The 15,313-nt window shown below is 32.8% G+C and overlaps 1 protein-coding gene across 2 annotated transcripts in view; it reads right to left on the bottom strand.

Annotated features, from left to right (window-relative positions):
- The window catches only part of LOC127791041 (ribonuclease J), a 56,209-nt gene extending 46,557 nt beyond the window's left edge, over window positions 1-9,652 (bottom strand). Inside the window, exons 1-3 of one of the 2 annotated variants that reach the window (XM_052320769.1) lie at window positions 9,315-9,652; window positions 7,882-8,110; window positions 7,346-7,469 (exon numbers count right to left, since the gene is read on the bottom strand). In XM_052320769.1, coding sequence (XP_052176729.1) covers window positions 7,346-7,469; window positions 7,882-8,110; window positions 9,315-9,420 — 459 coding nt within the window. In that variant the 5' untranslated portion in view covers window positions 9,421-9,652. Of the gene's footprint in view, window positions 1-7,345; window positions 7,470-7,881; window positions 8,111-9,314 lie in introns of those variants that run through there. The other variant, XM_052320771.1, reaches the window with a different exon arrangement.
- Window positions 9,653-15,313: the final 5,661 nt, after the last annotated feature.

Consider the following 15,313-nt stretch of genomic DNA (forward strand, 5'->3'; position numbering starts at 1 on the left):
GAAGACAAAAAAACAGTACCTGCATTAGAATTAACACATAGGTTCATGATGCTCCTTCTTTTTCTGTCTATCCAAGCATCTGTCATAATGGAGCACCTATTTTGTGCCCACTCTTCTTCATGCTTCTTTAGTAATTCTTTAGTTCTATCCACTTCTCCCTTTAACAACGGTTCTCTCAACTGGTATTGACTAGGAGGTTTGAAGCCCGGGCCAAATTGACCAATCGCCTCAACAAACAATTCGAAGCTATCATGATCTATAGCATTGAAAGGAATACTAGCTTCATACACCCATCTAGCACAATACTCACGAACAGTCTGTGTTCTTTCTTTAAAGAGTGCTTCATTGATATTTTGCTGTCTTTTCGTCAAACAAGTTTCAAGACTGATGGAGGTTGCAAACTTATCCATAGGGCCAAGAGTATGGGGCATTTTTTTGCTACCTAACTCTTTCAATTCATCTTCATCATCCCCCCCCTCAGAAATATTAACAGAAGATCTCATCAAATCTTCCTCCTTCTTCTTATTCTTCTTCTTACTCTTTGCCTCGGCAATAGCATTCTTGCATTTGGCTTTATCATCCAGAGAAGATTTTGGACATGCAGAAACATTTCCGGAAATATGACCTATGTGTTCTTTTATTCTATAAACTCCGCCAGACATAACTTTACCACACAACTTACATTTAACTTTATCCATATTCTTCGGATCAATTAACATTCCATACTCCCATCCAATATCATTGGACTTCCTTTTAAAAACTGAAGCTGCATCAGACGATGCTCTCATACTTCGAGTCCCATCCGACATTTTTAATTTAATTGAAGAAACTTGCAATAGAAACCTATATATAACCAATAACCTCACTTAATATTCAAAATAACAATAACATATCATGGCTGTAAAATAATCAAATGATTCAAATTAAGACAATAAAATAGCAAAATAATTTATGTTTTACAATATAATAAAAACATAAATATAATCAATAATAAAAACATCAATATACTATAAGCGAGCAGCAGATTTTTTGGAAATATTATAGAATATATATAATTAATAATAAAAACTAAATATAAATCTAATAATTATATATAAATAGAAAAGAAAATGAAATAAAATAAAAAATAAAAAACATAAAAAAGAAACCAGAAACACAGCAAACGAACAACCCACAGAGAGAGAGAGGGGGGGAGAGAGAGAGAGGTTATGAGTCGACGGAGATGGAGCTTGCCGCGGCGGAGATGGAGCTCGACGGCGAGGACGAGGGCGGCGACGACGACGCTGAGGCAACAAGGACGAGGAGGACGCGACAGATAAGAGGCGGTGACGATGAAGCTTGGCGGCGAGGATGGAGCTAGACGCAACGACGGCGATGAGCTACTAGCGGGCCGATGAAGCTTAACGGCGTTGAGGTGAGAAGAGAGTGAAGAGGGGGAGACGCTAACAGGTTCGATTTATGATTTAGCAAAAAAAGCCCTAAAAAGCTAATATTTAAAGCCGAAAAAAGCCCTAGGCGCACTGGCCGACTAGGTGCTGCCTAGGCGCCCAAGCCGGCTGATTACTCGGGCCGGCGCCTAAGAGGCCCGACTAGGGCAATTTCGGGGCGACCAGCGGCCGCCTAGCGCCTAGGCGGCGCCTAGCCCGATTTTTAGAACACTGCTATCAAGTATAGATTAGATGGTTATGTAGATAGATACAAAGCAAGGTTAGTAGCACAAGGGCACTCTCAAACTTATGGAATAGACTATGAGGAGACATTTGCACCTATAGCAAAGTTAAATTCCATATGGTTTCTATTATCTCTTGTTGTAAATCTAGATTGAAAATTGTTCCAACTAGATATTAAAAACGCTTTCCTAAATGGGGAATTAGAAGAAGAAGTGTACATGAGAATCCCACCTGGGTTTGGAGAAGAAGTAAAAACTGGCAAAGTGTGCAAACTACAAAGATCACTCTATGGGCTAAAGCAATCTCCACGAGCATGGTTCAAAAAATTCAGCTCAACAATCACTAAGTTTGGCTATACACAAGGAGAAGCAGATCATACACTTTTCACCAAGTGTAAAACAGATGGAAAAAGGTGTATCCTAATTGTATATGTGGATGACATAATTATAACCGGTGATGATGTTTCAGAAATTGACAATTTGAAACAGAGACTAAAGAAAGAGTTTGAGGTTAAAGATCTCGGAGAAATGAAATACTTCTTGCGAATGGAAGTGGCAAGAAGCAAGCAAGGCATACAACTCTCTCAAAGGAAATACACTCTGGACCTCCTTAAAGATACAGGTATGCTAGGTTGTAAACTAAGGCACACACCCTTAGAAAGAAATTGGAAATATCTCATAAAGGATAATGATCCTCCAGTTGATAAAGAAAGGTATCAAAGGCTTGTTGGCAGAATGATCTATCTCTCACTCACACGTCCAGACATAACATATGCAGTAAGCATTGTGAGCCAATTTATGCACTCACCTACTCAACAACACTTAGATGCTACTTACCATATTTTGAGATACTTAAAGAGGATGCCTGGGAAAGGTTTGTTATTTAAGAAAGGTGAGAATATAGGGGCAGAAGGATTTGTTGATGCTGATTGGGTCAGATCTATTACTGATAGCATGTCTACTTCGGGTTTCTACACTAAACTATGAGGAAATCTTGTCACTTGGAGGAGTAAGAAACAAACCGTGGTTGCAAGAAGCAGTGTCGAAGCAAAATTCAGGGCAATAGCTCAAGGTATTTGTGAATTAATTTGGTTGACAAGGATAATGGAAGATATGAGAATGCCTCTAAAATTACCAACTAAGCTATACAGCGACAACAAGTCAGTCGTAAGCATTGTCAATAACCCTATACAACATGATAGGATGAAGCATGTGAGGATTGATAGAAGCTTCATACAAAGAGAAATTGAGGAAGGAGGAATCCAGCTAACTTATGTTCCTACAGAAAATCAAGAAGCAGATGTTCTTACAAAGGCCATGTCAAGACCGGGGTTTGAAGCTTTAATTAGCAAGCTAGGAATGGAAGATATTTATTCACCAGCTTGAGGGGGGGTGTTTAGGAATATGTGTGCTTATGATAAGAAGATGAGGTCATTAACGTGCTACAAGAGAGAGATGAAGATAGAGATGAAGCCAAGATGATGCGGATAAAGAAGAAGAAGAGAGTTCCTAGATAACCAAAAAAATTATAGGAGATAAGATTGTGAAGATAAGTTTACCTAAATAATAGAGATAATGTAAAGTAATAGATGTATCTTAGAATGGATATACCTTTATAGTGTTTGAAGCTAGGTAGAATTCTAACTTAAGTAGGAAACATTTTGTATAAGAGATTGGCATATGGTTCAATACATGATAACGAGGGATATTTTTCCTACGTTCTCTTCAATCTAACAGTTTAGTTAGGTGTTAAATTCTGTTCAACTTGAATAAACCCAAATCACAAGGTGTGCCCAAGACTGCTTATCATACATTGAAATGATACCAATGTTTAGTTGTCTCACACTAAACCAAACATTGCATATAAAGAAGGGGTGCTAAGTTAGTTTATCCATTCATCACATGAGACATATATGGAGCTATTTACAGAACACACTTGGAAGTTCTCACTTGGCAGGTTGCTTTCACATCATGATCACTTGAAGATAAAGGCCTACATATGCTGATTGGGCAATCCTATTAAGCATAAGAAATCTACCTCTAGAAATTCACGTTTGTAGGAGGTCATTTAGTCAAGTGACCTAGTAAAAGGCATTTAATAGTTGCAATATCCACTACAACCGCAGACTTTACAGCTATAGCCTAAGTGATGTGTAAGCTACTATGGCTGAAGGTCTTATTGAAATATTAGGGATATGAAAACAGAGATTCCATCTTTTTTTTTTTTTTTTTTTTTTGGGTGATAAAGAACCAGCTGTAAGTACCAACTCCTATTCAACATAATAGTACTAAATAGGTTAAACAAATGCTTCATCAAGGAGATACTGTGAAAAGGAATATTTTGCACACAATATATGATGACAAAAAATCAACTTGCAAATGTTCTAACCAAATAATAGCAAAGAATAATTTTGACACAATTCTGAACAAGCTGGGCATGTGAGACATCTATGTATCAACTTGAGGGAGTGTTAATAGATTGTGTGATTAGCATGATATTGTTGGAATGTTGCGTGATTGGATGACTACCATGATTATGTAATTGAGTGACCTTCATTCATCCTTTTATGTCTTATCATTTATTTTAAGATTTTTGTTTCATGCATTAATACCTAAATATGTCAATCAGAATTCTCAAATTTTAGGTCCATTTTCCCTTAGCAATTCATTTTTTCTTTCTCTCTTTACAATCAATAATATTTTCCCTTATTTTATTTAACCAGATAACAAAGAGGTTAATATCCTCAATGAAATGAAATAGTTCTTTAAGGAATTTTTCCGGATAAATGGTTTTTGAAGGCATAATACAATCTTATTATTTTCATTTGGCAAACAAAAGCCTACAAGCTATTCTTCTAGTTCAACCCTCTCATCTTGACTTTGCTTTTAACGGAGCACCTAAATATCCTTCCTAGTGATTCTACTACCACTTTTACTTAAAGTAGACTTTTTAGTGCTAGTTAAACATATAGTAATGGCTTTCATATGTGATAGGAACTCTTAGACCATCTCCAAGGCAGCTCCCTAAGTCAAAAAATGAGGAGGGAAGTGCTTGAATTCATCTCCAAGGCAGCTCCCTATATGTCTTGTCACTCCTCAAAATTTGACTTTGGTTAAAATAGCTCCCTATAGATGAGGAGTTGAAATTTGCTCCCTATTCCATTTTATATGTATTAAAGTATTGAGTGAATTATATTTTATGTATTTGATTATTATTTTTTTATATACATGTATTTAATTATTTTGTGTATTTGATTATATATTTATTTGTATGTAAATATTTAATTATTTTATGTATTTGATTATATATTTTGTGTACTTGATTATTTATTTTGTGTGTATTTGATTATTTTGTGTATTTAATTATTGATTATGTATATGTGTGTATCTCATTATTTTAATATAATGTGTATGTGAGTATCTGTTTATATGTGTATGTGTGTATTTGATTATTGATTATGTGTATTTAATTCATTTTGTGCATTACATAATTTTTCTATATGTTTTAATGTAATGTTTTGAAATTGATCCTAAAAATGAATGTCAAAATTACTTAATTAGATTATTTAATGTTGTATTTAAAATAATAACTATTATATCACAAGGATAGTATTTATTTTTGTGATTTTTTACACAATTTGACAATTAAATTTTGAATTATGAAAATATTTTAAATAAATTTGATAAATAATTATTTTTAAAAAATATTAGAAAATTTATTTATAAATATATTAAATATTATAAAAATCTAATACTGTCATATTTATTATTAAATTATCAAATAAGTAAAAAAATCTTATAATAATAAAAATTATAAATGAGGTAAAAAAAACAAAATTAAAATTTATTAATAAACAAGTGTGATAGGGAGGAGAATAAGGAGTGTGGTTGGAGCACGTATAATTTTCTAAGCAAAATCAGAATAGGGAGTGAATTATTTATAATATAATAAGGAGTAGAATAGGGAGTGTGGTTAGAGATGGCCTTAGGAGCTGGTAATTGAGGTGTGCCAATCACATAAAACAAAGAGACTACGCAAGAAAGTTACCAGATCAAGAAAGAGAGCCAACGGATAAGACAAAAACATAAATAGAAAGAAGATTTTATCTAAATTTTAAGTTCAACCATCTTAAAATCATCCAATTGACCATGTTATTAAAACATGTTAGAAAACATTGAACTCACTCATAACAAACGAGGATCAACTTAGTTTCTAGCCATCAAAAATGCTACATGGAAATGAGAAACATGTTTCTGTCAGCCAACCTTACATGTGGTGGCACTCTAAGATGTAGATATCACCTATCTAGTGTGGATCTAGAACTTCTGTTCAATGGGCATATTAAAACAAAATAACGCACAAAATTATTATTTAATTAATAGCTATAGGGGATATATTTTGTATAATCAAATCTGATTTACAATTCTAAATATGAGACAAGAATATTCATAAAATTGTAATTGTAACAACAGTTTAATTCACAATATATTGTAGTGAAGAGTTTAGTTTATTTTTAAGAAAAAATAAAAACAATCCAAATCATGAAAGAACAAACTAATAATATTATGAAGTAAAAAAAAAATGTAATGATTGATGTTCATGCATTTCATACATTATCTAATAATTGATGGATATAGTAAATTATTAAGTTCCAAATTAAAATATTTTCTTAAATCAAACTCAATGAAAAGAGCTTTTGGACAAAATTTAACAATAAAATATGAGTATGTTGTCACGACCCTAGGGATATAACTGTAATTGAGAGACACTCACCTTGTATGAGTCATTGGTCTAACTGAAAGGGGTAGGTGGGTAAAAGCTAACTGTAGAACAGCTATCTGTTTTGGCTGTTAGTTAGGTGGTTGCATAGTTGATGAATTGAGCTAGAGGCTTTATATAGAGACCCATGGCAGTAAGGAAGGTATCATTGGAGAATAATACAGAATCCCTTTCTCATTTCTGCTTCTCTCTCTCTCATTCTCTCTTTCTTCCTTTCCTTCACTCTATCTGTTCCTTTCTCCCTCCAATTCTGTTCTTTCTTCTTCTAAATTTCCTATTCAAACCCTAGTAAACCCTAGGGTTGTGACATATATATTTAACCTCAATTATTCCAATATAAAGCCAAATAAGTAAGAGCACATGCAATCTGACATGTATGTATAAATTAAAAAGGAAAGAAGAAAATATGTTATAAAAAGTTACTTACACGTAATAAGTATAGTGAAATAAATAAACAAGGGTAGATACCTGAAGTTTTACACATTATTCCTACAAAAATATGTTCAAAGGCCAGAAAGAGAAAAAGAAAAATAACAGAAAAAAATGAGTGGGGGCAGAAAATTAGATGGGAAAAATTTAGTTGGGGGCACACTGCACTGCAACCTCATCCTAAATCAACACGCAAAGTGATGGATCTTTGCCATCACAACATTCAGTACCAATGAAGATAATCTCCACCATTTATTGTTTAGCTACCCAACCCTCACATTTGAACTTTAACCTCTTACCAAGTAAATCATCAACATAGAGAGTAATTTTATATAGGAATTACTTCAACAGTGCATTCTCAACTGCACAAGTAATTAAAATATGAACCTCTCCAATGGTGTGTCCTTATTCTTAGTTGGAGCACAAGTGAAGCATGTGACTCAGAAAAAAAGTGAAAGAAACTTTACCCAGGGCAACGCACCAATGTGATCTTCATGACCATGAGTTACAACAACTGCTTCAATTTTGTGACTCCATTTTTTGATAAAGGTGGTATCAGGTATAATTTTCTGAACACCAAGCTCGTCATGGCTGAGATGCACAACATGTTTTCCAAGGGCAGTGCATCAGAAAGAAAGCAGGAAGTCAAATTAAAGAATTACATAGATAAAACCAATGCCTACAAATTTGTAATGCTCAAAATTTTCATTGCATGAATGGAATTTGATTAACAGAATTCGATCCTGAACTAGGAACAGGGATCAAAAGCAGCAAAAAGTTGTGTATCATTGTAGAAAAAATCAGTGAATTGGACATGTAGTTCATCATGTGACAAAAAACACAAATCTAAAAGGAGAATATAAGGAGAACAAGAAAATAGGGAAATACATGAGAGCATATAATTTGTATATGCATTAAGATGGCCCAACAAATGATGAGCAAACCAAGCTACAACTTATCAAAAAAAAAATAATGTAAACTGGATCAGTTAGTTAAGACTTACTCAGGAAACATAACACCAGCATCAATCAGAATATAACGATCATAGTTTCCAACAAGCATGCAATTCATCCCAATTTCACCCAGGCCTCCAATTGGAAGGACACGGAGAGGAGGACCCTCAGACCCTTCATAGAATTGTTCCATCTTCCGTTTGACAGAGTCTTCCATACTTTTTCCAGGCCCTTCCAATCTTCCACGTTTTTTCTGGGGTGTTTTACGTCTACTTGTACCTAAATTACGGATATAATACCAGTAATCCAAGTAAAGTAATTTTGAAAACTGTAAACAAGAGGCCTTGTAACAGGTAAGAACATAAGCTAACAGAACAAAAAAAATAAAAAATAACTGCATAAGATATTTCATGATTCTGAAAACAGCTTTTTTGCATTCTACAGGCAAGACAAAACTTCATGTTACATAAAATAAAATCTGTCAGGTAGTTTCAAAATATAAATGAAGAAATATGATATTAATACTTCAAGGTATTCCAACTTTCTATTTCCTGTGACCTATATGTGAACAGAGATGAAACTCTGCAATAGATGCAAAGATGTCTTCAAGAACAGAGATGAAATCTTGAAAGAAAAACAATAGAGATGCAGAAGGAGAAAGCTTTGACTTGATTGATCTCAAAGAGAGAAAATGTTAGCAGTGAATCAGAGAATAAGGTATTTATGCAATTTCTCAGATGTACAGAGTGGCAGTAACTGAATAACAGAGAGGGTGCAGGTAGGTAACTACAGCTATAACAAACACAAGCTCAGTTAAGCCTTTCCAACTGTAGCTTTTTAACAAGCACAAGCCAAACACAAACTGAATTAAGTCGTCACACCAGAAACATTACAATCCCAGTCCTATCCCAAAAGTTTGGACACCAAAAACAGGCCTAAGAATTTACAAACTTTGTCTATGCATAAATCATCCTTTCTTAATGCTAACCAGGTGCAGAAGTGCATAAAACCAGACATTAAGGGGAGTGAAAAAAGTAAAGCACATAAGTCACTAATCTATAAAAAAAATAATAAATTTATGAAAACTATGTTAACAATGCAGGGAACTTCAACCATCAACTTCCAATTTCAACTATGAATCCGTACAACAACTTGCACAAGGTCCCTTCAGCATTAGAATTTGCTTGTAACAAACAAGCAACCGCAATTACTCCTTCACAGACACACCCAAACGATGGAGGAACCAGTTCAGCAAATCAACGCTCAGACGAACAACAAAAACGGCGAAATAACATACTTGTACAATCACATGATAACTCAAAATTCTTTAAGCCGTCATACCCGTGTGCTCAAACAGGAAAATGTGCCAGAACGAAAAAGCAACATAATCACACATTTCGGCGAAGGAAAAGATAATACTCCAGCCAGCCCTCTTTCTGAGCAACCAAACCAGTCGCCGACGAGGTCAAAAACAGCGCGTTACCTGTTTCAGAACGGGAGGCGAGGGAGCAGGAGACATGACGCTTGCTAGGGTTCGAGCGAGACGACAAGTTGTACGGACAGATCGAGATAGCGTTGATAGCGGCCATTGCGATTTCCCCCTCTTTGCTGCTGCTCCTCCTCCTCCTCCTCCCGCTGCTGTTCGTTTCCCGATAATTTAACTGCGAAAGCGGAGCAGGTTGAACTGCCAAGAGGCCTCGAAGACTCGGAACCGCGAACTGGAAACCCTAGAAGGCTTGCTTTTGCTCGTGTTCGAAGCGGGAAATGCAGATAGAGAGCGAGAGAGAGAGACTGCAGAGCGAATGATTTTTATGGCGAAGAAGTGAAATATCTTTTTCTTATCATTTTACGGGAGATGGAGACCGGGAACAGAAGCAGCAAAGCACGTGCCGGGTGCACGTGACTGACGTTCTATTTATTTCTTTTCAAACTAGTTCTCGACCCTTGTTCGCCACCCGTGGGATGAACGAAATACAATATTTAATAAAAATATGTATAAAATAATAATTTAAAAGATATAATATGTATTACAATAAATTTAATATATTACATGAATTAGCCAAGAAATAACAATTTTATTTTATTGTAATTAAAATAAATTTTAGAAGACTTTTTTGTATATAATATTTGTAGTCAAAGTTGTTTGTTTATCCTTTTTATCACATATTAACATTTTTAACCCATTGTAACTTATGACTCTTGATATTGCAACATATAGTTGTCTATGACTAAACACAGGTTTCTTCAAAAAAAATACCTGCATGGGTCAAAGACTGGCCTTGACTCTTATTGATAGTAATGGTGTACGAAACAATCATAGGAAATTGTCTCCGTTGAAATTTGAAAGGCAGCCTTATATCGAAGGGAATCAACGACATTCTCAAAATAAACACTTTATGCCCTGTATTAGTACTCAACAATATTGTAGCCTTCAAGACGTGACTTCCAAGTCTTGTAACAATTAGCTTAGTCTCATTGCAATGTCCGATGGTATGATCAATGTTCCTCGACAACATAATCGAAAATACCAACCTTTAATCTCAACTCGTGGTTAGAAACACCAAAACATTTGATACTGTTTAAAAATTATGTGGAATGAAGATCTTCCAACAAATCAACATTTGTATCTGACCTGCAAATTGTATTTGAACTAAAGTATGTCAATTCACAATCACTAATAGAAACCATGTAATCGTTAACAGATTCAATGACATCCAATGCTGGTGCAAGGCCCTACCTTGCAAGTATGATGTATTACCAATGTTGTTTGAAAATGACGGGTAAGTGATATCAACAATCGATTCAATCATACTATCGAACCCATGTATCAAAATATTATTCGGTATTTCCACAGTTGTATGTCCATTATTTTGACCACTTAAAATCCCGTCATTGATCCTTGATATTCATTCAGAAAATTCTTTCAAGTCAGCACTATGATCATTATCGATGATATTTTGGAGTCTCGTATTCATTGTCAATTTCAACACCTTACAGTATCACCACAAATAAAACGAATTAATTGTTGCATGCACAATATTCTCCATACTATCTTTTGGTATGACTGATAAAATTTGCCTGAAATCCCCACCAAACACCACAGTTTTTCCTCCAAATGGTTGGTATAAACTTGATGGATTTTTGAATCTCATAGACTTCTATCAAACGCCTCGAAGTAATATATGTGCATCATAAGGGCTTCATCCCAAATAATAAGCTTGTCTTTAATATCAATTCATTCAATTGACTCCCTTCTTTAATGGTGCACGTGGAGTCTTTGGCTGGATTAAGAGAAATCGCAAATCTTGAATGGGTTGTTCTACCACCAGGCAAGAATAAAGATGCAATTCCACTTGATGTCACATTTAAAACAATTTTCCCTTTTGATCGCAAACCTGCAAAAAGGGTTTTCCATACAAATGTCTTCCTCGTGCCATTGCATCTGTACAAAAAGAATACACCACCTTGATCATACTGAACAACATTCATTATCGTATCATAAACACTTATCTGCTCATCTGTCAGTCTGAAAACAAACAACTTGTGATCATTGGCAAGAGACATTCTATCATATCGGATCTCATCATGGATAAGCCTATTTTCTAAAAGTGAAATGTCGACCTCATACGGAAATGGCATTGATTTAAATTCACGAAGACTCTTCCTTCTGCTACGCAATATATTTTCAATCTCCAAAAGAGAAAAAGATAAACACGAAGCAAATCGATAAAAAAAATAAAAGAAAAAACAATAATTGGTAGCATGAAGCCATTAGAATGTTCATAAATGTAATCAGACTTAGCAAATGCAATGCAAGGTGGAAGCAATTAAATGAGTTAAACATGACTTAAATGACATATGGAAGCACCTGTTTCTTGTACACAAATCCTTATATGCTTTATCGATTTGGGACGAAGCTCTGTCATCCCGGCCGTACGTAGGTCAACTTTCAGCAAAAATTTGAAAAGGCCAAAAGTTCAAAATTCCTTTGTCTACAAAATCTATAGAACTTTACTATGGTGAAAAGATAGGTCTAGGATAGAACAAATGTAAGAGATAATATGCCAACAAAATGATTTAGATATGTTAAAGGAATGTGTAGAAACAAAAATTGGATCAATTAAATGCACCAACAGTTGTGTGCATGGGAAGATGATGCATCAACACATGACTTAAATGACATATGTAAGCACGGGAAATATGAAGTGGCATTTTTTTTTTCATATTCATGATTTTCAATGATTTATGTGCAATTGTATTTAAATTATTATCAATGAGTTATGTTTTTTACAATATGTTAATTTCTCTTATTTATATATGTCAGCACAAATTGCCTGAAGTCCACATATCTATGTGGATAATTACTGCCCGATCGTGTACCAATAGCATGATATACCCATACATGTACACAAGTTGCTTGGGCTCGATAATTTTCATATTTCGAAATTCTCTACGTAGCACGTTTTATATGGAAAAACACAAAATAATAATGTATTTTGTAATATTATGAACTTAGCATTTGAGATTGGTAAAGTTACAACTGAAACATTATAAAGGTTGATACCTTTTGACGAATGAAAAATATTTATATAAAAAATGTCACGATAATCAACTATTCTTATAAATAATTTACTTATGAAAAAAAGATTCTGTAAATAATTTAAGCAAATTGTAGGAATATTAATACATTATGTTATGGTAGAAATTCAATGAGTCAACTATGTGCAATGACCATCTTATTGCGTGGAACTTGTTGTATAAAGAGTCCTAAATATGCATGCAAATTTATTTTGTATATATTAAAACTTGTTGTATTCAACAAATTTAATTGTTGGTTAACGAAAAGACAATCAAAAGGAAATGCTTCAATGACATTGGAACCTGTGCTATATGTTTTTTTAACACAATTTAAATAGGAAACTATGTGAGTAAACTATTTTCAATGACTATCTTACTTTTATATATATAAATATTCAATCGTTTTAACTTTCAAGTAGCCCCATATTGCCAATGAGCTTTGATAAAATTTTAAATATCTTTTTATTATTTTAAAAATTATTTAATTAAATATTACTATTCCCAAGCATTTTAACATAATATCATAAAATCCTCACTTCAATTTTCTATATTGGGGATGAGGGCCAACTTAGAGTTAGGCGAATAAAATTTACTATTTTGAGGTAGCGAATTTTACTTACGTTATTTATTGTGTTTTAGATAAAATCTATTTAATAGAATAGCGAGTAGAGGTCTACAAACAGTCGATTCGATTATCAAATCGATCGAAATTCATTAACTGATTAAATTGAATTGATGAGCAAAATTGAATTGAATTGACCGATTAACTCGTAAAACTGAACTAACCAATAACCAAACAAACTGAATCCAAACCTAATAAATCAAACTGGACTGATTAAACTAGATAAATGCAAAAAAATCAAAGAAAGTCAAAATAATTGATAGAAAACACACAAAAGCAAAAAAAATAACGTCATTTTATAAATATCAAAGTAATATCGTTTTAAAGTTTTGTCAACTAAGTTAGTTTGATTCTTCAAACTAAAAAATTGAACCAAAAATTGAAAATCAAACTTTTGAAAAAAAAAACTGAATTGAACCGAACCGACAAGTTCAGTCGAGTTGGTTTTGTTAGTTCGAATAAACCGAACTTTTACTCTTTTCAAATAGCAAGTCCTTTAAAGAAGGATATGACAAATTGTAAGTAGTTTTGTTAATGTTATTTGAGACAAACACGCTACTCTTTTATTCAAAACTCGTTGCTCCAAGCGACAAGTTTTTTTTATGCGTATTGCATGTAATTTTGATTAATTTGGGCAAACTCGTTATTATTTTTTTCAAACTTGTTACTCTCAATATCGATAATCGAATCCTTTACTACATACTCCATTCTGAAGAGTGAGACAAATTCTCTATTAGGAATTATGAGTTTTCCTCGCACAACTCCACGCTAACTCCCTTTCCCTACGTGGGAAAATGACGTGATAATTTTGTAATTTTACGTTAAAATATGGATAATGAGTAGTACTTTCATTAAATAAGTTAAAGACTTATAATATATATTTTAAAATTTATCAATTAACTTCTGTTTGGTGACAAAGAAGAAGTCACAATCTTTCTCCAATTTATGGTTTAGAGAATAGGCTTTTAGATTTTATTTCCTATAGATTTTTTTTATAATTTTTCTTCAACCTTTTGTTAGTAGTTATTTTGTTGTACTATAATGATTTATGATAATTATGATTCAATTTTTTTGTTTATTTGTGATTAGATTTCATAATTTGACCGTGACTATAATTTCTTATTTGAGTGTGATTATGTTGTTATCAAATTTGAATTTACGTGATACTTATCTTATCTAGAAGAATATCCCCACGTGTTATCTTCTGATTAGAATATGATTTTATGTGTTTATCCACATATGATTTTAAGTCTATAAATAGATGTTAGGTCACATGAGATCAAAAACAGAGCATGTGTTAATATCACTTTTTGTATTACTAATATTTGGTTAGTGATATTTTATTTTTTTTATATGAGTTTTTTAAGTGAAATTTTGTATTCATGTGTTATTGATTGGTTTAATTGTGATTTATTATCGATCAAATTTTGTAACATGATCTATTTGTAATTTATTTGATTGAATTTCCAAATTTATATTGTCTTCATGGTCTAAAATAAAAAAATAGAATCATGTTTGTGAATGGCATGGATTTTATATTCGAATGCTATATTATTTGTATAAAATTTGTAACTTAATGTTAGTTATTTGCAATTTGATGATTTTGTGGGTTGTATTATAAGTACGGGAGAATAAACATTCAATTTACTCAAACTAACTTAAGTGAATTGATCAAATTTGTCGATTCCATTTGATTTGATTAATTTTTTTCAAAAGTTTAATTTTCAATTCGATTTTTTTTGTTAAAATAACTGGATCGATCGAATTTTAAAATATTTTTATTTTGATATTTATAAAATAACGTCATTTTCTTCAATTCTATCAATATTTTTTGTATTTATTCAGTTTAATCAGTTCAATTTTTTTGATTATCGATTAGTTTGATTTTCGAATTAATCCGTCAGTTTGGTTCGGTTATCTTCCCCAATTCAATTTATTTGATTTGTGAAGTTCGATCAATTTAATAACTAAATCGATAGTTTGCACACCCAAAATTATACCTATAATGCTATATCTTCATAAACATTCTCTTTTTATAACTCTTTTTTTTTTTTTTTGTGTTATCTCATCGGTATTGAAATTATTTTTGGTGGAAGTCAAATTATTAAAAATTTTAAATAACAAAAATAACCATAGTGATGATAAGGTGGCAATGAGAGTAAGCGTAGCAGAAAAATAGTATCTAAAAAGTGTGTGGTGAGCATTTGTTTGAATTGATAATATATTTGATAAAAAAAAATACCAATAGCCAGCTTTTTGAAAAAAAAATAATAACCACCTTC

The sequence above is a fragment of the Diospyros lotus genome, chromosome 14 (assembly GCF_014633365.1).
Source record: "Diospyros lotus cultivar Yz01 chromosome 14, ASM1463336v1, whole genome shotgun sequence".
NCBI classification, from domain to species: Eukaryota; Viridiplantae; Streptophyta; class Magnoliopsida; order Ericales; family Ebenaceae; genus Diospyros; species Diospyros lotus.